The 25,401-nt window shown below is 42.3% G+C and overlaps 1 protein-coding gene across 5 annotated transcripts in view; it reads left to right on the top strand.

The window, feature by feature from the left end:
• LNX1 (ligand of numb-protein X 1) overlaps positions 1-21,151 on the top strand; it is a 224,961-nt gene extending 203,810 nt beyond the window's left edge. For all 5 annotated transcript variants that reach the window (XM_088475264.1, XM_088475265.1, XM_088475266.1 and 2 more), the window contains 2 exons: positions 12,848-13,006; positions 20,199-21,151. In XM_088475264.1, the coding sequence (XP_088331390.1) occupies positions 12,848-13,006; positions 20,199-20,334 (295 nt within the window). In that variant the 3' untranslated portion in view covers positions 20,335-21,151. The remainder of the gene's footprint in view (positions 1-12,847; positions 13,007-20,198) is intronic.
• Positions 21,152-25,401: the final 4,250 nt, after the last annotated feature.

Raw genomic sequence — 25,401 nt, 5'->3', positions numbered from 1 at the left:
CTGTTGGCAGCCCTGCTCACACCCGCCAGTATGCATGAAGATTTGCGGGTAAAATAGCAAAGGACAGCTCTCCCGATAATAGCTGTCCTTTGTGATAGAAGGACTTCCGGGTTTATGACCCAGAAGTCCCTCTGCATATGTGTTTTATAACGCGCGCAGCAGGGGGTGCTGGGAGGGATCCGATTGGATCCCTCTCAGAGCACTTTGTAAAATAAGCTCATAGGCTTCTATTTGGCAACACCATCTGAAGATGGTGAATGCTCCCGCAGTCAAGCTCTGAAAATATTGTATTTCCGAAGCTTGATGAATTTATGTCCTCATACTAGTGTATGAGGACAGTGGGCCACATCGCAAGTAAAAAGGTAAGCAGGTGATATCTCTGATATCTCCTGCTTTACATTTTTGATGAATGGCCCAGACACTTAGGGCCAAATATTATATATTGAGAGTTTAGAAAATATGTGAGTTTAGTAGTAATCTCCCACACTTTTTAAACTCGGCCAATGTAATAGAGTCCGAGAACATGCAACCTCCCATGTTTTTAGGGGGAGGGTTTCATGTTTTATATGTATCAAAGCTTGATGTGAGATAAAATTGTGAAATATATTTCACCAACCAATCAGCTCCAAACTATCATTTCTTAAACACAGGTAGAAGTTGGGTAAGGTGCGCTCTCTAGTGGGTGAGGGAGTGTGTAGTGTTGGTATATAATCAGTGAGATGTGTAACAGAGAGACTGAAGCAATGGTGCTGGGTCAAAGGCTTTATTAAGTAGGCACAATGCTGCTTGAGAACAAATGACCCAGGGGCAATGGGGTAGATCAGAGTGGTGGCATGGGGGGGAAGGTGGGTGGACCCTTTTAGGGGGCTCCTTGCCGTGCGGTTCTGGACCAGCACATTGTCCCTGCTGGGCCTTTGGTCAACAGTCTTGACACCCGGCAGTGTGATGGTGGAAGTCCTTGGGGTGGATGGGGTAGCGGCGTCCCGCAAATGTACAACTTACCTACCGGTAGGTGCCTGGCTAGGCGATGCGATATGGGAGGATGGTGGCGATGATCAGCAGTCTTTTGTAGTTCAGAACGCCAGGTGACTGTGTTTGCTGGCTGCTCCTCATGTGCTGCGGCTCCTGGTGTGGATGTGCCCGTGCTAATGAATCTGGCATTCCGTTTGTTGTGCTGGCAGACTGGTGGTGTCTGGGTCAGTGATGTAGCCGGACCCGGGCTGGGTCTGCGGATCAGAAGGCTGCAGCGGGCTGGTGGCTCCGTGGTGTGGGATACGCGGCTAATTCCCCTGTGTGTGTGCCGCGTGGGAAAGCGGGATGGCCGGGGGTGTGGGTCCGGATCGGGGAAGCCGCTTGCTGGAGGTGTTGAGCGGCTCCTCGTGACTCTCCTGCGTGTGAGGTCACCAGATCTGGGCGGGAGTAAGAGGGCTGGGTGCCGGGAGTGCTGTGGTCACAAGGTGGGGATGCCGCTCGCTGGAGGTGCTGGCGGCTCCTTGTGGCAGGCAGTCACTGCTGACGGCAGGGAGGATCTCTGGCGATCACGTGGGGTTCCGGATCACGGTTCTGTGACGGTGGCTGGTGTGGGTCTCCAACGCGTTTCGGCTGTGCCTTAATCATGGAGGTTGGATTTCTTAAACACAGCCTGCATAATGCAAGTTAGAAGCTGATTGGTTGAATTTTATCTCACATCAAGCTTTGATACATATGCCCCGTATCTCTCTCACACCCACTCACATACACGTTTTTCATTATTTTATTTTCTCGTTCTCTTTAATTTTGTCTTAAAAGCCTAAAAAATATGTCACTGGCACTTTATGCAAATGAGAAATAAGCGCTATACAATATATAAAAAATAAAATATATATATATAAAATATACTTTTGTTTATACCTCTTAATGAATTAACGTTTGTTTTTTTTCTTATACTTATAGTTGCCTTTAATGTAGTTGTTTGTTTTGTCTTTGTGCTGCAACATTATTTTATATTTTTCTGCTCCTAATGTTGCAGGGATTCTTTCATTCTTTCGTGACCCTGGTGTTCCAATATTTCATTTATACACCCCCTTCCAATTTGTATGTATCATTGGGAGAATGGAGAGTAACCATGTATAAATCATCAAATATTAGATACAGTATGTCCTCCCTACTCTCTCTCTTTGTCACATGTGATCCTCAACTATTCTCCCATTGTCATGTGTGCCCAAGCTCTCCCCCATAGGTCTCTACTTGCTGTAGTACTGTATTGACAAGGATATTGGTCTGGAAAAACTTTGATCAGAGCGTTGGAGATGTCAAGATCGGAGATGGGTGCTGTGCAGTTCAACACTCTGACCCCTCCTCCACAAGTGACGTGACAGTGTTTCTGCCCAATATTGGAACGGTCCTGCCAGGAGTGTGGGCAGACTGTCTCCTAACTGACAGGTTACAGGCTGTGTTGGAAAATTGATTGTGTTTTTTTTTTCTTTTGTTCAAAAGACCTCTGGCCATGTGCTTTCAGGTGACAATGCATTATAGCATACATTTCAACTGGTTACAGGGCAAGTAATACATCTCCCTAAACAAAACATGTGCATAGAATACGATGTATGCTTCTAAAATATGCTGCATAACACTAGTAGTTGTTGCTCGACCAAGTGAATTCTTGCTAGACATTTTCCCAAAGGGGTATTAGTCAATTAGGAACATAAAGATGTCTCATCCCTGCACAGGCTCAATGACCTGACTTGGTGAATGCAGTAGCTGTTCTGTTAAGCCCCTGTAGCCTGCAAACGAGATTAAGCTGATGAGCCTTACATTTAAGTTAGTAGAATTGGAGTGTTTGGCCTGAAGACACCTGGTAAGTACAGCTTTGTTTGTGAGCATGTAGGCACCAGGGAGAGGTGGATAGCGACATGGCGTCAAACTTTTATTGGCTTGTTTCATGCCATCGCTCTGTTTCGGGTGCACAATACAAGGGATCAGGGGCGTAGGAATTAAAATTTTCATGGGGAGGTGGGAGAAAAGGTCATATACCCCTTTTTCCCCACGTTTGGTATCTCATTTTACGACAGTTGTAACAGTGACTGTAGATATACAAAGACCCCCAGTCCTATGTTAATTTTCGTTAGTGTTTCTGGGGTTTCATTGTTTATTTTACTATAAAAATATATATATTATTAAATAAATATTATTATTAATACCATTTAAAATCTATAGTCCCTGCCTCACTGGTTATGGTATGTGCTATAATATCTGGTATGTGCTACAATCTGGCTATAATGAGACTGCTGCTAACGTGGTATACCATCCGCAGGCCGCAATAACTCGCTCTCTCTGTTCCATTATTGTACAACTTACAAGAACAGACAATGGGAAGTGCAGCTTCCTGGTCTCGCGTGTCTGCTTATGCTTACTGCAAATTGTCACAGGAAAATGAGAGGGGCTTCTAAGAAATGTAAAAAAAAAAAGCATTTGTGAAGAAAATGTACGCAGAACAAACATGAAGATAACGTCATTTCTGGTAAACGGAAACGATAACAGTTGGCGAGTTCAAATATAGCTATTATCGCTACATCCCCATTTTCATTTTATTCATCCACATTTGCTTTTGTGTAGAAGTTCATGGGGGAGCAAAACAGTCTTTGCCAACCAACAGAAATCATGGGGGCAACTGCCCTATCTGCCCCCCCTCTCCACCCTGGTTCCTACGCCCCTGCAAGGGATCCATATCATGTGACAAAGGCCCCCATTTACTAATAAGTTTTCTCACCAAAACGAGTGATACATTTCAGAGTGTATGATAAATGATGCTCCAGCCAATCAGCTCCCAACTGTCATTTTTCTAACAGTTAACAGTTGGGAGCTGATTGGCTGGAGCACCATTATCATACACAGGGAAATTTATCACTCGTTTTGGTGATAAAACTATTGTAAATAAATGAGGCCCATGGTATACCGCCATATGCTGATCCCTGATTACATACTAAACTGAATTTATGGTAAAAGAAATAAAATTCACAGGGAAATTAGGATTCAGATTTGATGCTGAATCCTACAAATGATACCAAACTCCTTAGGATGGATGCAACCCTAACAAATATCAGTACATTCACTGAAGTCTAGTGCAACATACAGTTTACTTTAAATATCAACTTTATTTACAGATGATATATATATATATATATATATATGAAATTGAATAGGTGTGTGTGTGTACGTACAGACTGGTATCGGCCGGGTAACTTCAACTACCCCTGCTTGCCCCTATCTAGCCACCCCTTTCAGCTGCTCTCCACCCCCTCCTGTCCCACTACCCATCCCATCCCGTCCCGATAACAATACTTGCACTCCTGGCTTCCTCCATCCCGGTCTGTGCTTGGTGCACACATTGAAAGATGCGCACGCTGTGCACGTTAGGTCTCGCAAGCGTGATGACATAATTAAAATCAAGGAAGGATTTTACACACACACAGCTATAAACAATAATATAAATTATATATATATATATATGTCTAGCAAGATCGAGAAAGAGGCACTCAACGGGTTAATAAAAAGATTTCAAACAAGTTCCATCAAATCAATGTTTCGGGTTTATTTCAACCCATCATCAGGACATATGTATTTTAACTTACGACTGGCACCTCAGTATTTTTAACATGTGAATGGGAGTGCCAACTCTATGGACAGTGTGTGTGTGTGTATACTGTATATATATATATATATCTATAGTTAGAGAGAGGCATACATACGCAAAGTAACCATAACTAGAGTATCCCTAATCAGAGATGTCTGCAGCTCTAATAGGTGTTATGCAACCACATTTAGAAAATATGGCACCATACAAGGTAAAATGCATGAGAATTTACAAACAAAATTAATACATATATTTTATAATTGAATTATATTTATTATAATTTAATATTATTTATACTTGTATTGCAAGATGCTTTTTCATATTGAATAGCCTTGAATTTTAGTTTTATTGTCTGGTGTAAGATGTTCAATATGTGTAAGTATTGATCATGGCCAATTTATTTTTCTATATATGTTAATTAAAACACATAGGGGTTGATTAAATTAGCTGCGAGTCGGTTTGTGGCACGATTAATTGCAGCTATGTGCCGTACTTATGGCAGCTCTGGACTCGCAGATTTTTGTTCACAGCCCCATAAGGCTGCATACAAAGGTCCTCGAGTGAGGTGCCATTGCCGGCATTTCCACACATCGCAATGGCAACACATCCCCCTTGCGGCTAATTGAATCAACCTTATAATCAGAGCTTAGTGCTTAAAAAAAAAAAAAAAAAAAAAAAAAATCAGCCATAGAATCAAATATTAGAGTGCCCCCTAGTGGCTACAGTCCTCTCAAATGAATAAAAAGTCTTGTACACAACAGGGGGTAAATTTACTAAGATTCGTGTTGGTCCCGATTTGCACTCTCGGGTGATAATATCACTTTTTTGCAGATTGGAAATTACTATCATTAAAGTCAGGTGATTTGTGTTATTTTTGGTGTTAAAATCGTGTGGTTTAATGCCGCAAATTCCTCCGTTTTGAACAATACAAATTATATCACCATCAGCTCAATTTGGAAGTACTTTTCACTTATTTCATCCAAATCGGGAATTTACCATTATTCGTTTTGCTAAAGTCAGCCGTTTTACACTCAAATCGGGGGCTCAATAGAAGTTTTTAATGCACCACCTCCTGGGCTGCGAATTGTCATTCAACATACACAAATCCAAGTGATTTGTGTGTGTTTATTAATGGAAAGTGTGTTGTAAGGGTTAATAAAAATAAAAAAGTTACTTAGGGACCCAGCCCCGGACTTGTCAGCCTGTCCTGGTACCTAAAATTATGGGGAACAAAACGAGTATCTGGTCGGTATCTGTTACATGGATTGGGATTTTAGTTTTTTTGTATTAAGAAGACCTTGGATGCCTACTTTGGGCAAGGGACCACTCTTGGTAATGTAGGTGAAATAAAACTGTACTTTTACGGTGTATGTGTGCGTGTTGTGTTTTTTTAGACATTTCTTTACAGGTGAACTACAGGTACCAGCGGGCCCTTAATGTCGTCTGTAAAGACAATGTTGATACTTCTATTTTTTTACACACCACATACACTATCAACCCACCACCCACCGCCCAGGGGTGGCGGGGATAGCCCCGGGCTATCAGCCTAGGCCAGGGGTAGCCTGGGCTGACTAGCAGTCAGGACAGATGCTGCGACTGGGGGGCCCGGTGAAAGGGCTCCCCTGGCTGTGGCATCAGCCCCCCGCTAGAAAGGGTCTGGTGCTGGTTTTAATTATAGGGGGACCCCTACGCAATTTTTCCCCCCTATAATTAAAACCAGGACTGGCCCTGCAGCCTGGTGCTGATACCTATATTACGATGGAACCCTACTCGTTTTGTTCCCCGTTATTTTAGGTACTAGGACAGGCTGACAAGTCCGGGGTTGGTTATGCTTTTGGGGGGGTACCCTATGTAATTTTTTTTACAAAAGATTAACCCTAAAAAAAATAAAAAACAGTCTGCACATATTTCACTGATATGTGCAGCCTGCTTGTTCGGGAGAGAAATTCGGGTGGTGAAATCGGGACTTCAAAAAGGACAGGATCGACCAAATACACCATCAATCAAAACGATCCTGTCAAAACCGGGAGCTTGGTAAATTCCCGATTTTTTTTTTTAAGTGAAAAAAAAAAACTGTCCGTTTTTGATTGATCCTATCCGAGTTGAAAAACGGGACAAATCGGGACCAAATCGAATCTTAGTAAATTTACCCCCAGGACTGGTATGGAGGTATCTTTGTGTTACTGATAAATTGTTTACCGAGTACCTGTGATTCCCCAGCTGTTGTTGAATTATCTCTCCCCAGATCATCTACTTTATGGTTGGTACAAGATATTGGGAGTTTTAAGTTGTTACTCACCGCCGGGTCCTTGCAGAATGTGTACGGGTTATCGCGGGTCGCGTGTGCACATCTTTCAGATGGCCCATATATCTTTACCATATATCAGCCATCTGCTGTGCTGCACATCAGATCGAACATGTCTGTGAACGACGACGTTCACAGACATATCTGCTGTACACACCCGGCGATGCACTATAGATATATCACCCGTTCAATGGAACGGGCGATATAGCCATCAGTGTGTACCCAGCTGTAGGCTAAATACTGTACAATTATCCATGCAAACATCCAACATTAGATGTTATTTTATGGTTCCTGATAGGGCACAAGATAAAGATTAAATCTTGGTTAACTTTAATAACCCATTTTATTTTTCTTTCTAACAATTGAAAACTTTCTCCCCTGGATTCGATTTATTACCCGTTTCTGAGGAAAGAATGTAAATGCATCCAATCTGTTTGTGATATTGAGCAAAGTGCTTGGAGATGGATTTTTAGTCCGTTTATATATGTACAGGAACAGGGAGGGTGCAATTTCACAGTCTCGCTAAGGGGGAATCTACTAAAGGCCAGTTTTGTTCAGCAATTTCAAATTGCTCAAAATCACCTTAAGAAAGTTGTTAATTAATTGGACAAATGCTCTAATTTAATTAATAGCAATTTTATCTATAGTAATTGTGTAGAGGCCATTTTCAATGGCTTAAATCTAGCGATATTACTTTGAAATGCATAGACCATTGAAATAAATGGTAAGGTTTTTAATTGACTTTCCAGTGTGTGTTCTATATTTGGATTGCCAATTGAAAAGAATGGGCAATTGAAATTTGGGGGAGAAACTTGCGTACAGAAGTAAATGAAAATGAAGCACAAAAACAACCTCTATCCCAAATACCTCTATAAGCTTTGCATTAGTCAGCTTGGATTGGATCCCACTGAAACAAGGAGACAACCTGCATGGGGTCACCCAGCTATATTGGTACCCAGAAAAGACTTGGTAAGACTGTACTATAACCAGCAAACACACAGTGTGGAAAAACAAAGTGAACAGGAGTATTTAAGTCCACAAGGAGCACCTGGAGGGTGGAGATACAAGAGAGTTTGTGTATAATTATTCTTATGCTGTTTTAGCTTAACTAAGTACACAGAATGCAATTTAGTATTAAGCTTCAGTATTTCTGCCCAATTAATTTGACTCATTTAATGGAAACTGATCCTTTATAAAACTTGGATTGTTGTCATCTTTTTATTTTATCATCACCAAAAGTAATTGACTCACTCTGGTGCCTGGTGACCTAAAGTGTTAACTTATGTGACCTTACAGCACCCAGATTCCACATCTGGAATTCCTTTGTCTTCCCGCCAAGATGCACATTACAGAGTATAAGAGAGCAACTTCCCCACAATCCTAGCTCATCACCCCCCTCCCCCTTCTGTAACATGCATCCTATTGGGGCTACTTATCAAAGTCTCTAGTCTGTAAACATGGAGTCCTAAATGTATAAGTGAGGAGAGTTAATTATTGTTTTTGTTGGAATGATTATAATACACGTGATACGTTTATTATCTGTGCATTTCGAGCCTTGATTCTTGGATAAACATCAGCTTAGCCCCTTTGTGTGCTATAACATGAGACAAAGAACTCTTTTACTATAGGTGTCCTGCAAGCATCGGCCTCAGTGCTGGTGTATGGCCTTTCTAGTGCTGCGCCAGCCAGGATCTCCTGGAGAAAAGGTCTGTGTTTCCAGTAGGTGACAAGAGACTTCTCTTTGTGTTCTACTTTAGAATCATTTACATCAGGGAGTTATTTAGCTTTTCTAGTTTTTCTATCTGAAAGGGCCACTAAAATTAACAAGGTTATCCAAAATAATTTACCATTACTATTAGCCATTAACAAATTGTTTGGAAAATAAACAGACTAATGCAGGAAAATAATTGATTTACTGTTCTGCAAGATATTGATCTCATTTGTGATAATATTAGACCTAATTGGCCACAGATTGCTATGTATGTTGACCAAAACTTTTTACCTATCTAAATGAAATTTTGATTGAACAATATTAATTGGGAGTGGCAGAAATGCACGCATGTGTTGCCAAGCTGGGCATAAATCCAGCGGTTTGTTGTCTTGTTTAACGTAAAAGTCTGATTTGCACAGGGAAAAAATGCCCCATCCTACAAATCAAGTGCTTTCTGTTGTTAGCTGCACATTCATGCTGTGAATCCCCCATTCCACCCCATCCCTAAGGTCTACTTGCCGACATTTTGGCTGCCCCCTCCAGGAGAGGACAGCCAGGTCAGCACAGCGGGGGAAGGAGTGAAGGTGCGTGGCGCAGCATAGGTGGGCAGTGCAGGGGCGTGTCGGCATGATTGTGTCATCATGGCCACACCCCCACTATACAATGGCAATATTATTGGCATTGTAAAGCAGGGTGCGTGGCTACGATAATGCAATTCAGCACGAATCGCATCTTCGGCCGCCTGGCCCGCCCACTTTATTCAGTAAAGTGGGTTGCTCCGGGCGAACAAGGGGCACTGCAAGATGCATGTATGCCTTTCTGGGCGGCCGGGAGCAGCACCCGTTTTCCGGAAATGTAGGCAAATATGCCCTAAAGTATACTGTATTGGGACCTGGTGTCTGTGGACTCTATTGGAGTACACTGAACACATTGCGAAACCCGGTTAAGATGACGTGTACTTTGTGACATGGCGCATTATGCTGATGAAATTATCTGTTAGATGATGGGTAGACTGTGGCCATAAAGGGATGTACATGGTTACCAACAATACTCACGTAGACTATGGCATATAAAAATTGCTCAGTTGGTGTTAAGGAACCTAATGTGTGCAAGGAAAACATTCACCACACTTGACACAAGGCAGGATATAGCCATTGATTTGCAGCAGAAATCGAGTTTTGTCAGACAAGAAACATTTCCAGCTTTAAACTGTGCAAAATATTTTTCTTTAACTTCTGCCCACTGTAGTCTCAGTTTCCTGCTCTTAGCTGCCATTAGTGGAACCTGGTATGATTTTCTGCCGCTGTTGCCCATCCACTCATCCAAGTTTCAGCGTGCTGTGCCTTCAGAGATGCTGTCCTGCACACCGCTGCTGTAACACATGGTTATTTGAGTTACTGTACCCTTCTTGTAATCTTGTATCAGTCTGGCCATTATCCTCTGGCCGCTCTCATATCAGAGCAAATAGCCATTCCCTGCACACTCTAGAGACTGTTGTGTGAGAAAATCCCAAGAGATCAGCAATTTTTGAGATTCTTAAACCACCTCATCTGGCCCCAATAATTTTTCAGTCAACGTAATTTCTTCACCTCCCTGGTGATTGTCTGACCAACAACTGAATCTCTTGACCATGCCTGTGTGCTTTAATGCATTGAGTTGCTGCCGCATGATGGGCTCATAAAAGATTTGCATTAACGAGTAATTGTACAGGTATACCTAATAAAATGGTCTCTGACCACATTCTTTCAGGTACTAGAGCATTGGTGAAGTCAGACACTGATGTTAGGCGATAAGGCCTGACTTGCAGTTGGAGTTCCAGGGGAAGATGTACTAAGCCTTGGAGAAAGATAAAGTACCAACCAATCAGCTCCTAACTGTCATTTTACAGGCTTTGTTTGAAAAGTGACAGGAGCTGGTACTTTATCTCTCTCCACTTAATCTCTCTCCAAGGCTTAGTACATCTCCCCTTCAATAAGGTTAAGGTCTGGGCTTTGTGCAGACCAATCAAATTCTTCCACACCTAAGACGGCAAACCGAACTGTGTATATATTATTTATTTATTATATTATTCATTATTTGTTAGTATTGAGCTCTCAACTTGTCCCTGGAACTGATCAAAAGAATATGTAAACAAAGTATCTTCAAACAAATAATTAGTTGCACACACATGTCATATGCACATTTTCCCTTGGTCCTTCTGATCTGTAATGGACACAATATAGCTGTATAAATGATGCCGGGAATTGCTAGGAATCTGGGGAGCGTGATGTGTGTGTTATTTTAGTAACACTTGCTGATTAAGACCACAGGAGGTAATAGGCCGGAGGTCAGACTCCTAGTCATGCAGTAAAGTCCTAACAGGTTGCATATGTAAAATACACATTATGTAGATGGTAAAATGCTTTGCTGCAGTCGGAAGCAGAACACTGTGCCTGGTAATCATAAGTAAGCAGTAGGACTCAGCTGGCATTTCTCTCCATGCTTCACATATGTTTTACAGTAATATAGGGGACGGAATGTGTTTAGCATAAATCACAAAATGTGAGAGGTCTCTCGACGGTGTCACATAGAAAACCAATGACTGACATTATACAGTTGCTGGTCTTGATGTATAATGTTTTTCTTTTCACCTGGCGAGGATGATGCTGCGCAGACCGGGATGTGCATTTATTGAATTAATGCTTCCACCCACTCAGCTCACTTGTCAGAGTATTATGTGCTTCCATGACAACTCAAGTCTGCCATCTAGTAGTATGAGTAGACGTGTGCCGCCAGAGTCCCTGCAGTAACATACAGCAAGCCCGGCTGTATTCTCAGCTCTCCCCCCAATGTATAGAAGAACTGCATTTTTCCTGTACACTTACTGTATATAGGCACAATGTGATGCTATTGTAGTGCTAAATCGTATTAAAACTCTCAGGAACTGATGCGGAGTTGAATGTATGCCTGTTTGCGGAGCATACCTTGTGTGTCTTAGCTCTGCGCAGGCTCCAGAACTGTGCGCACGCATGTACAGGAGATGCAGCGTCGTACGCATTACCATCACATCTCCACTTATTACTGAGGTGACTTTGCTGTAATGGGACGTTCTCACTTAGGCAAAGTTCAGTGTGGATGTGTGAAGGGAACAGCGGGCTGCGCAGAGCCAGAGGGAAGCGTGAATAATGCTTGTATGGAAGCGTGCATGAAAGCTAATGTATGTCTCCATCCTATTCTGCATCAGGCCCACAGTCACTAATCTAACAGCAAATTGTGTTTCTAAGGTGGATTTGTGAGCTAAATTAACTACTGTACAACTGCAGAATTACAATATTATTCCAGCAAACAAAATAAAATGATGCAATCTATCTAAAAGCGGAATTGGGGGCATATGTATCAAAGCTGGATGTGAGATAAAATTGTGTGATATATATCACCAACCAATCAGCTCCAAACTATCATTTCTTAAACACAGCCTGCAAAATGTAAGTAAGAAGCTGATTGGTTGGTGATATATATCTCACAATTTTATCTCACATCAAGCTTTGATACATATGCCACCTGGTGTGCAGAGAGGTACCACCTATGAGCATACCACCCAGCATTTCAGATACGTGAATTGGGAAAAGATCACGGCCACATCACAATGTGGGTGGCCTAGGACCTCAGTCTCTTTACTCTTCTCTAAACACATATTCACTGCTGTGTGCAACAGTCGTAGATGCACACCGCACCTGATCAGCGCTGCCCTATATCAGCAGTGAATGGGACACCCCCATAGCTACAGCCTACAGAACAATGAGCCGTCAAGTATATTCTGCTTCTGCTGAAATGGGGACAGTTGGGAGGTATGAGGGAGGTGCCTGCATAACTGTAATCATCCTATCATAAGGCCACTCACCTAGCACTTTAGTTTCACCGTTTTATTAAAATAAACTTTCCAAGCTTCTATGTAAAATACCACTTTGCTTAGCCTCATTCATATCTGTAAATTATGTGAAGTTCTGTACTATAGGTAATAATCAAGGATGACATGTCCCGTCTCTGTCATGCACAGTAGGAGCAGGGGGGTCCCCCCAATGGCTTCCCCTGCAGCAACGGAGATGGGACCAACCAGGAGATGAGAACCCTCCAGCGTAAGATAAAAAAGTGATATGGTCCAAACTAAACAGTAAAACATTTGGGGAAGATTTTGGAGTAATTAAGAGATGAATAAACACTTCCATGTTTCTGTGTTTAGGTATTTATACAGCTGCAGAGAGATTGTGCTGAGGAGGAATACAGCGGGGAGCCTGGGTTTCAGCATTGTAGGAGGTTCTGAGGACTGCACCCGGAACAAGCCATTCTTCATTAAATCCATACTAGAGGGCACCCCCGCATACAACGATGGAAGAATCAGGTAATTGACTTCACCTCAGTGCTGTCGTATGTGATATCAGATACAGTAACAGAGAACTGTTTCTTATGTGGCCTCCCAAGTGCTCTCAGGAAGCCATGTACTGTGCACACATGTGGCACTGTATAATTTCATTGATCAGTTGTATATTGTGACTGCCCTTTGCATTGTGCAATATACAGTGCATCCGGAAAGTATTCACAACACTTCACTTTTTCCACAGTTTGTTATGTTACAGCCTTATTCCAAAATGGAATAAATTAATTTTTGTCCTCAAAATTCTACACACAATACCTCATAATGACAACGTGTAAAAAGTTTTTTTGTGATTTTTGCAAATTTAATAAAAAAGAAAAACTAGGAAATCACATGTGCATAAGTATTCACAACCTTTGCTCAATACTTTGTTGATGCACCTTTGGCAGCAATTACACCCTCAAGTCTTTTTGAATATGATGCAACAAGCTTGGCACACCTATCTATGGGCAGTTTCGCCCATTCCTCTTTGCAGCACCATCAGGTTGGATGGGAAGCGTCGGTGCACAGCCATTTTCAGATCTCTCCAGAGATGTTCAATCGGATTCAAGTCTGGGCACTGGCTGGGCTACTCAAGGACATTCACAGAGTTGTCCTGAAGCCACTCCTTTGATATCTTGGATGTGTGCTTATGGTTGTTGCCCTGCTGAAAGATGAACCGTCGCCCCAGTCTGTGGTCAAGAGCGCTCTGGAGCAGGTTTTCATCCAGGATGTCTCTGTACATTGCTGCATTCATCTTTCCCTCTATCCTGACTAGTCTCCCAGTTCCTGCCGCTGGAAAACATCCCCACAGCATGATGCTGCCACCACCATGCTTCACTGTAGGGATGGTATTGGCTTGGTGATGAGTGGTGCCTGGTTGCCTCCAAACATAACGCTTGGCATCACACCAAAGAGTTCAATCTTTGTCTCTCATGGTCTGAGAGTCCTTAACGCCTGGCATTGACGCCAAAGAGTTCAAACTTTGTCTCATAAGACCAGAGAATTTTGTTTCTCACGGTCTGAGAGTCCTTCAGGTGCATTTTGGCAAACTCCATGCGGGCTGCCATGTGCTTTTTACTAAGGAGTGGCTTCCGTCTGGCCACTCTACCATACAGGCCTGATTGGTGGATTGCTGCAGAGATGGTTGTCCTTCTGGAAGGTTCTCCTCTCTCCACAGAGGAATGCTGTAAGACCATCGGGTTCTTGGTCACCTCCCTGAGTAGGGCCCTTCTCCCACGATCACTCAGTTTAGACGGCCAGCCAACTCTAGGAAGAGTCCTGGTGGTTCCGAACTTCTTCCATTTACGGATGATGGAGGCCACTGTGCTCATTGGGGCCTTCAAAGCAGCAGATATTTTTCTGTACCCTTCCCCAGATTTGTGCCTCAAGACAATCCTGTCTCGGTGGTGTACAGACAATTTCTTGGACTTCATGCTTGGTTTGTGCTCTGCCATGCACAGTGTGAGACCTTATATAGGCAGGTGTATGCCTCTCAAAATCATGTCCAATCAACTGAATTTACCACAGGAGGACTCCAATTAAGCTGTAGGAACATCTCAAGAATGATCAGTGGAAACAGGATGCACCTGAACTAAATTTTGAACTTTATGGCAAAGGCCGTGAATACTTATGTACATGTGATTTCTTAGTGTTTTTTTTGTTATTAAATTAGCAAAAATCTAAAAAAAAACTTTTTACACGTTGTCATTATGGGGTATTGTGTGTGTGTGTGTGTGTGTGTGTGTGTGTGTGTGTATGTGTAGAATTTTGAGGACAAAAATAAAATTATTCCATTTTGGAATAAGGCTGTAACATAACAAAATGTGGAAAAAGTGAAGCGTTGTGAATACTTTCCGGATGCACTGTATTCTCATAACTTTATACTGATCTGAAGAGCAGTAATAAGGCACATGACTAGATAGCCCATATGTGAAATACAGTCCCAACTGCCTCCTGCTGTAAAACATGGTTATCCATGCATTGCATGCTAGCAAACGCATTGTCACTATGATTCTCACCTTACCAATATTTGAGATAAAGATGAGCGGTTCGGGTTTTACTCGGTTACGTTCGGATCTAAAAAATGGCATCATATTTACTATCCGGGTCTCACGTGTTTTGAATAACCAATAAGATAAATCTGAACTTGCGCTAATTTGGCAAAAAGAACAAAGTCAAAACCGAACTGCGCATCTCTAATTTCATAGGATGACTGACACTGACAGTTCTTCTTTGAAGCAATGTGCGCAAATGCCACAATACAAACTTAAGCCAAGTATCATATTAATTTTTTATTATTTGTGCTTCTATTTCTACCACATGTGTAGTTTGATAAATTTATTACTTAATGATAAGCAAAATAACATGTGTAAGGAAACAGATTTTTTTTTTCTTTTGTTGTTTTGTGCTTGTACCTAGAATAGTCTTTAATAGTTGTATTTTTCATTTGCTGACATAGGGGGCGATTCAATTCAACGCGATGTTGAATAGCCGTGGGAGGGAGCTCCCGAAGCTATTCAATACACCACGCTGTTTGGGCGGGCTAAGGATTTCTTCTCGCACCCCCCTGGGGATGCCAGGAGAAATCCGACCAAAGTGCCAGGCGCGCAGCTGTTTTTCTGTTTAGCGCGGTGCTAACAGCCGCGCACCTGGCACTTTGGTCAGAGAATGCCAGTTACCACGCCTTAACACCCTTGTTAAGGCGTGAGAACCGGCATTCTCCGACCACACAGCACACTGAATTGAATAGCTCCAGGAGCTCCCTCCCAGCGCTATTCAATTCACGTTGAATTGAATCGGCCCCATTGAATTAGTAAACACATAGGTATAAATACGTCTACCTCTTTATCAAGCAGTATGCAGCTTGTCCTCATTATAACAGGGGGATGAAACGACCACTCACATTCTGCAGTGACATCAGTCTCTGAACTATAGTGGGTGCTCCAATTGCAGGGCCTGGAGGTGAGGGTGGCCAGGTAATGCCAGGCCAGAGACCCTGCTCCCTACCTGTAGCCTGTGCACGCCACCTGAGGCCATTGCTCAGAACAAAGCGTAAGGCGTATTTTGATCAGCGCATTTTCATCATATTAGATACGGGCAGGGGTCCCTACACAAATATTGCTATGGGACCAGGCAGTTCCCTCTTCTGCCCTTGAATAACATATCAGCTATTATCCACTAAACTGTAAACGCCGAGGTGCACAGGAAGAAATCTTATGTAGCAATGCAGCTGCACTCATTAGACTTCCCATCAGTTGTAAATAAGGACACTTAATCCATATCTCCTGCAACGTTTTGAGGTTTAGCCCCAGGCTCAGGCAGTAAATACATAGTACAAAAAGTGAATCTTAACTACTGATGGGAAGTCCAATGAGTGCCGCTGCATTGCTATATATATATATATATATATATATATATATATATACACACAGTCAGGTGCATAAATATTGGGACATTGACAGAATTTTCATATTTTGGCCTCTATTCACCACCACGATGGCTTTGAAATGAAACAAACAAGATGTGCTTTAACTGCAGACTTTCAGATTTAATTTGAGGGTAATTACATCCAAATCAGGTGAACGGTGTAGGAATTACAACGGTTTCTATGTGTGCCTCCCACTTTTTAAGGGGCCAAAAGTAATGGGACAAACTAAACAATCCTAAATCTAACTTTCACTTTTTAATACTTTGTTGCAAATCCTCTGCAGGCAATTACAGCCTAAAGTCTGGAACGCACAGACATCACCAGACGCTGGGTTTCATCCCAGGTGATGCTCTGCCAGGCCTCTACTGCAAATGTCTTCAGTTCCTGCTTGTTCTTGGGGCATTTTTCCTTCAGTTTTGTCTTCATCAAGTGAAATGCATGCTCAATCGGATTCAGGTCAGGGGATTGACTTGGCCATTGCATAACATTCCACTTTTTAGCCTTAAAAAACTCTTTGGTTGTTTTTGCAGTATGCTTCAGGTCATTGTCCATCTGCACTTTGAAGCGCCGTCCAATGAGCTCTGAAGCATTTGACTGAATATGAGCATATAATATTGCCCGAAACACTTCAGAATTCATTCTGCTGCTTTTGTCAGCAGTCACATCATCAATAAATACAAGGGAACCAGTTCCATTGGCAGGCATACATGCCTACGCCATGACACTACCTCCACCATGCTTCACTGATGAGGTGGTATGTTTTGGATTATGAGCAGTTCCTTTCCTTCTCCATACTTTTCTCTTCCCATCACTCTCGTACAAGCTGATCTTTGTCTCATCTGTTGTTCCAGAACTGTAATGGCTTTTTTAGATGTTGTTTGGCAAACTCTAATCTGGTCTTCCTGTTTTTGAGGCTCACCAATGGTTTACATCTTGTGGTGAACCCTCTATGGACCTGATTCAGAGCCGGTCGCTATTTGCGCTCGCTCGTCCCGAAAATAGGGGTGGCTATTCAAATGAACCGTTCGCTGTTTGCGGTCTGTTCACGCCTCTAGGTCTGAACGAGCGAAAAAAACTTGCGGTGGTTTTTTGGGAAACTACGCCCCCTGGCCACTCGCATCCTACGTCATGTCCGCTATTTATTTGATTAATCGAGTACATCGAACAGGGTATGAGCTGCTCGCTATTCTTGTGGTTGGTTTTTGCTACCACAATTTTGCGAGCAGTTCTGGCTAAAAAATAACCCAATGACGTGGTCAATGACGCTGCTGTTTTAATTATGCACACCCATAAAACGCCCATTTTGACCTTTAAGCACGCCTGCGATCAGATCTCCACTCCCCGTTTTCAAGCACCTTCCCCTGTTACCACCCACATACGCCTCATCCTGTTACTCAAATTAGCAGGCATTCGCTATTTTGCGAGCACATGAATTTCGGCCGCACTGACTGGTTTGCGCATGCGTATAACGATCCGTACACATGCACAGTTGGGCAAATATCGCTCGGAGCGAACGAGCTGCCGCTTACAAGTGGCTCTGAATCAGACCCTATATTCACTCTTGTGAAGTCTTCTCTTGATTGTTGACTTTGACACATATACACCTACCTCCTGGAGAGTGTTCTTGATTTGGCCAACTGTTGTGAAGGGGTTTTTCTTCACCAGGGAAATAATTCTTCTGTCATCCACCACAGTTGTTTTCTGTGGTCTTCCGGGTCTTTTGGTGTTGCTGAGCTCTCCGGTGCGTTCTATCTTTTTAAGACTGTTCCAAACAGTTGATTTGGCCACACCTAATTTTTTTGCTATCTCTCTGAGGGGTTTGTTTTGATTTTTCAGCCTAATGATGGCTTGCTTCACTGATAGTGACAGCTCTTTGGATCTCAATGTCACACCTAGAATCAACTCCAGACCTTTTACCTGCTTAAATGATAATGAAATAACGAGGGAATAGCCCACACCTGTCCATGAAATAGCTTTTGACTTGATAGTCCCATTACTTTGGCCCCTTAAAAAGTGGGAGGCACATATAGAAACCGTTGTAATTCCTACACCGTTCACCTGAAGGAAAAATGCCCCAAGAACAAGCAGGAACTGAAGACATTTGCAGTAGAGGCCTGGCAGAGCATCACCTGGGATGAAACCCAGCGTCTGGTGATGTCTGTGCGTTCCAGACTTCAGGCTGTAATTGCCTGCAGAGGATTTGCAACAAAGTATTAAAAAGTGAAAGTTAGATTTAGGATTGTTTAGTTTGTCCCATTACTTTTGGCCCCTTAAAAAGTGGGAGGCACACATAGAAACCGTTGTAATTCCTACACCGTTCACCTGATTTGGATGTAATTACCCTCAAATTAAATCTGAAAGTCTGCAGTTAAAGCACATCTTGTTTAATTTCAAAGCCATTGTGGTGGTGAATAGAGGCCAAAATATGAAAATTCTGTCAATGTCCCGATATTTATGCACCTGACTGTATGTATATAATATATATATATATATATATATATATATGTTATATATGTGTGTTGTCCTGAGGAAGGGGTGGAAAACCCCGAAACGTTGACCCACAATAAAATCCCTGCCGCCTTGACATTTTTCATATTAATTTGGGGGTGAGGAGGAGGGCACCAAATTGGGGCTGAACGCCCAGATACATTGAACGCTGGAGTGTATATATATATATATATACACACGCACTGTAGCGGCGGCACTCAGGTGAATGAAGCTTTAATGCCCTATCATCAGGTGGAGCCCTAAAGTGTGTACTGTGGACTTCCGTGTGAGGTCCTAACGGAGGGCATCGAGGACATTGTATTTTACTATTTGGAGTGCCGTCCCTTTCTGAGGCTTGTACTGTGTATGTACATATATAAAAAAAATATATATATAATATATGGGTTGGGTACGGGATGCTGACGCTCGGCATCCCGGCGGTCAGTAGCCCGACTCGACACCTGTCAATCGGTATCGTTACCCTCCCCCCCTAGTGCCTAAACCTAACCTTACCCCTAACACCGCTACTTGCCTTTGGGATTCCGGTGGTTGAGATGCCGACGCCGGGATTCTAACAGGTGCTGAGATTCCGGTGCCGGCAGTCTGAGCGCCGGAATCCCTGCGGTCAGGATTATGACTGCATTATATATATATATATATATATATATATATATATGGTCCTTGGCTGTGGCCCCCTAATCATGTTGCTTGGTGCAATTTTGCTGTACTCGTATTTTTATTTTTTTCCCTAAGTTTAGACTAACCTTTCCATAGATGTTAGACTACTGTAACCCTTGTATCCAGCCAATCTGTGTCACCCATGTTTGTCTGCCCCCTCCCCTTTAGAATGTAAGCTGTCACGAGCAGGGCCCTCTTCCCTCATGTGCTTCTCCTTCACTTAATTATACTCTAATTTACAACAGCACCCAACCCTTGGTTACAGACACCATGCTGCTTATCTAAGGGTTATGCATCAATGTATAAATCATGTATCTGTCCTGCATTTTTTGTACTGTTAATATCTGTTCTTGTGTGCTTAATAGTTTATGTACTGTGTAAGGCGCTGCGGAACCCTTGTGGCGCCATATAAATAAAGGATAATAATAATAATATAAATAAAATGTAATATTGACTTTGTAAATGACTTGTTAATTACTTTATTTACCTATCTTGGCAATTTGAGAAATTTGATTGGATTGTGTCATAAAGTTGAAAATCCCATCAGTCATTGTAGTTTACCGTTGGTGTCTGTCTTTTCTCCAGGTGCGGAGACATACTCCTGGCTGTGAATGGGAGGTGTACATCTGGGATATCGTATACACTCCTAGTAAGGATGCTGAAAGAGCTGAAAGGAAGAGTGGTACTAACAATCGTGTCGTGGCCTGGATCCTTCTTGTAGGCAATGTGTCACTGTCACGTATTTCACATTCCACATTACGTACTACTTCTCCTGTGTTCGTATTACCGGTATTAGGTTTTCCTAACATGTGCATTGTTTGTCAGTATTGGGTGTAAATGATCACCGATGTGTTAAACATGCATGCAAGAAAATGCGGTTTTAAAACGCCAGAGATCGAGCACCTTTACAGCATATAACTGTTTAGATGTTTGTTTGTTGTCTGCCAAGTGTCTGTGTTTTACTCCCAGTATTGACTTTGTTAATACTGCCTTTGTCCTGTGTATTACATGGCCATACTGTATATATCATCCAGCCACTGCTACTGTCTGTGAAGTACAAGGATGTGGCCACATATTGTGGCAAATACGGTAGTGTTGCAGTTGTTATGTCTATCACTTGTGGAATCATCTCAATTGTCTGTTGTTACATTGAAAATCATCAGTAACCTACTTTGGAAGGTAACAAAAATGATACATACAGTTTGCTTAACCTGCCAAATCCAAAGCTGCAGTAATCCATTTTTATACAAATTGGGTCAGTCGAATGTCTATCAGTTATCTCCTGGTCATCATCATCCTATCTGACTACCAAATGATCATGTCTAAGCAATACAGTCTGCAGCGTGTGTGGCCAAATTAGACAGATCTGGTGGGAAAAGTCTTTTGAAAAGTAAATAAGCTGTGATTTGGATGGTATAAGTCATGTTATAGAGCATACTGTAAGCATGACCCACGTAGGTCAGTGATTGTGTTCAGCTCTTTTCACACATTGGGGCAGATGTATGAAGCTGTGGAAAGTGATAAAGTGCAGAGTGATAAATGACCAACCAATCCGCTCCCACCTCTCATTTTTCAAACACAGCCTGTAACATGACAGTTGTGAGCTGATTGGTTGGTCGTTTATCACTCTGCACTTTTGTCACTTTCCAGAGCTTCATACATCTGCCCCATTAACTTTTTATTTTGACAATTCTATTTGACTCGTCAATGGATGTTGTATATACGACAAAGCGTGAAAGTGCAAAGTGGGCATCTCCTAGCACCAATGATGCAGCCGTCAGGCACCACCAGCCATATAATAGCACACCTCTTGCACTTTGCGTAATGTTCTGTGGCACATGATCGGAAGTGCTACATCGTGACCTTTTCCACTCTTACAGCACCCTGCTCTTTTAACACTCAGGAGATTTATCAAAGCTTAGAGATAAAGTACCAACCAGTCAGCTTCTTTCATTTCTCTAGCACAGCCCGTAAAATGACAGGAGCTGATTGGTTGGTACTTTGGTTGCTACTTTATCTCTCTCCAAGGTTTGACAAATCTCCAATCAGCTTCTGTCATCTTTAAGGCTGTATTTGAAAAATGACAGTTAGAAGCTGATTGGTTGCTACTTTCTCTCTAAGTTTTCATAAATCTGCCCCTTAATATGGCATTAATTTGAGAAAGTAACAGGGCTTTATTCCAAGTGTCTTATTTCTTAAGTTTATAATATTAAATGTAGTTTTATTTGCCCCGTACATTAGCTTGGTGCTTTTGGGGTGAGGATGTGTAAATTATCCCTACTAAAAACAACGGTTATTGACAACTCCCAAATGTTACATTTTGCTCAATCTCTATTACTAGACAATCACAGATGAAGTCTCATTTGTGTATATTTGTGCTCTATTTCTCCTGTACATTTACAACCAGCTCATGATTTACATAGAATGCTCAGATCCATCCATCATCCAGAACAATTCTGCACAAACCACAATATCTTGGCTAGGAAAGTACGTAAATGCAGGACATGACATTGCAAGTGTATGAAAAGGTGCTATTGTGCGTTGTTCTGCTGCACCACTGTACAGGACCCTTAGGGGTAAATTTACTAAAGGTTTATTTTAATCAATTTGAAATTGATAAAAATTGAACAACATTGATGTTGCGTTTCTGGGGCTAAATCGCACATTTACTAACAGACAATTTTTGATTTGGATTTTTAAATATTAGTAAATGTGTGGTTTAGCCCTAGAAACACAACATCGAAGTTGTTTGATTTTAAATTGATCAAATATACCCCCTAGTATCTTCACTGCCAGAGTCTTGTGTTGCTGTTAGTCATGCACCGATGACAAGAAGGTAACACAACAGGATACAGTGTACAAAGCGTGTATGACATTTAGCATTTTGATATTATTCAGGGACTTATATAGGACCAAACAGTGATACATCAATCTTGGGTGATAGAAACACAAGTATATGCTTTGATGTATTGTTTTTTTTTTTTTCTATGATTTACATTGCCCAGGTGGGTCACAGTGAAGCAGACAGGTGTCCTCACTCGCCTTTGCTGTAATCGCTCAAGAAAAAAGCCCCTCTTGGTGCACCTGGTCCCGTGAGACCGTGCTAGCAACGGGTGTCTTTATTGACGAAAATGTGTCTAATTAACAATGCAATGTGACTAGGAAGCACCAGGAGACTGTGAGGATTCATTTTATATGCAACACGTGTATATCTGTGTGTGACCAAGTCTCTGAATCAGCATAAAAAGTGCTACGATTCACCGGCTGCAGCTTTTTTTTCCCCACACCAAGTTCTGCTTAATCTCAGTTGCACACAGATACACTCTATAGATGTGACACATGTATATATGTGTGTGTCCGTCCTTTATGCACGGACAGAATTTTGTACCTAGCTCCACCAAATTTGGCATAGTGGTGTAGTTTGACCAGGATTAGGTTTCTGGCTATTTGAAATTTGTCAAGGCCATGGAGTCTGATTTGAAATGTTGGTTTAAGCAAGTTTGCTCAGGATGTCTTCCAGTGCCTAAAACTGCACTGATCTGAAGGCACAGGCTGATATGTACCAGTGGGGGGCAGGTAGGGCTCCAACAGAAGAGCAGTGAGTCAGAGGATCAGCTGTCACACTTCACCGACAGTTGATTTCCTACAAGCACATTTTCATATGCCATGTTGGTATGCAATTTAAGAAATTAAGGCTGCAGATGTACTTTAAGGTCCATTCTTCAACCCGGGTATCCCAGCTAGTGTCAAATTGATCAGTATAGTCTCCTGGTGTGTCCTAATCACATTGCATAGCAACTTAGACGCACTTTTGGCCAAAAATAAACCGCCTAAGGCTAGCAGAATCGCACGGGACCTGCATGGCGTATTGAGGCTAGATGAGTATGGACACATCTGTACTAAACTACTTTTTATTGGTGCCATCTTGTAGGGGGAGGTCCAGGTGGGAGCTGTGGGGGGTTATATACAATTCACAGAAAAATGCATCATCTCCGGTAAAGAGGGCGGAATCCATGGGGGTTTCTTCCACCCTTTTCCCCAGAGAACTCCCCCAAATGTACACACAGACAGATATATCATTACAATAACGATATCGTTCAAATCTGTCATTTTTATTGAGTGAATGACCAACGATGCGCGTTCCCGCATGAACGATAACGATATCTATGATCGTCAGTACATGCAGGCCAATCTGGACGACATTGTCAACTTTGCATGTTCAGAGATGTGGCAAGATGACTCACTGAAAGATATCTTTCATGTCGTTGGTGGTATAGATCGTCATGTGTGTATGCTCCTTAAGTATGGAGAAACTAGTTACACAAGGACCAGCGTTCTATTTCATTGTTCGTTGTTCGTTTATTCTTAGCACTTCCATGGCTAGTGCGTGACCAAATTGAATAGAAATTATAATGTCAACTAAACAAGGAAGAATTTGCTCAAAATTGCAGATTTTAAAACACTGCTGACAGATGCACCAAATATAAACTAATCAATGTTATATGAACGTGCTAATAATAGAAACAAGGATGGCTGCTGGCATAGCTTGAAGCCCAAAAATATGCTGGTTCAGGAATACAGAACCAAACTACTATTAACCAACATTGAAAGGCCATGGTGGCTTGTGATTGGTCCTCCTGGTTTACGGTCCGGGCTGTCAGGGAAATGAAGCTACAGCTCGGAAAATATTTTAATAGGTGGTTCATTGTACCACATCACATTGTGAAGCTCCCGTGGTGACTCTACAATGCATCAGAGGGATGCAGCTGCAGAAACACTGCAATGACTTGACTGAGCATTTTAACTGTTTAAAGCTCAGTTATGGACACACTAGTGAGAAATATGGTTCCTAGTCATACAGTGTGGAATGTAGAACCACAATACACCATCATTCATAGTCTTATTTATTTATCTATGTTCCATCTTCTGAGCGAATGCTGTGGTGGACATCAGTATCTACATGATGAGAAAACACAGCTAGAGAGTACACATCAATTTCACGCATCAGCTGCAGTCATTTTGTTGGCTGGACCAGTATACAGTCTTCTTACTCTTTGGAGACATCAGATCATACCACAGGATCACTAGTTTCTAATGAATTACCAACTTGAATGTTGGTTCAGCTCATAAAATGGCCACCACCTTTGTGAGTAGGTGATGGGTCCCCTAACACAATTAACTGAGAACATATTTATTAACATATGTTACGCACATAGGGGCATATTCCATTGGGTGCGATGTAAAAAAAAACCTTGTGCCCAATTGTGGAATACCGCAGGTATGCGCGCTCCCGATACCCGCAGTGTCCAATTAAACAAAAAGTGGTCGCAGGGTTTTCAGCTCTGAATACCCCGCGCGGCGTAAAATAAATAATTCTTTACTTACCTGCGGCTCCATGGCTCCTAGTGGCCTCCCCTCTATCTCTTCACTGGAGAGGGGGCTGCTGGGAGATGTAGTGCACCCATTCCTGGGGGGGGGCCACACAAACACACACACACTGACATACTCACCCTGCTGCAAAAGACCAGTCTTCCGACGCTGGCTGAAGACAGCGCTGCAGAGGGTAAGTAATTAAGGACTAATTAAGCTAATTGGAAACTTCCAATTGCTTAATTAGTCCTCATGGGGGTACCACCAGTGTGCCAGAGCAAGTCCCGCTGATTTTCCATAAAATTAACAATTTTAGGAAACATCACACTTGCTCTGGAAGTGCAAGAAAAAAAAAACAAACCCCTCCTCGTGCGTAAAATCTGCACCTATTTGAATATCAAAAAGCCCACACCAGCAG

The sequence above is a fragment of the Taudactylus pleione genome, unplaced genomic scaffold, assembly GCF_031769625.1.
Source record: "Taudactylus pleione unplaced genomic scaffold, aTauple2 ptg000169l, whole genome shotgun sequence".
Lineage (NCBI taxonomy): Eukaryota > Metazoa > Chordata > Amphibia > Anura > Myobatrachidae > Taudactylus > Taudactylus pleione.
The sequence above is the reverse complement of the archived record's forward strand: the minus strand, read 5'-3'. Positions and strand labels throughout refer to the sequence as shown.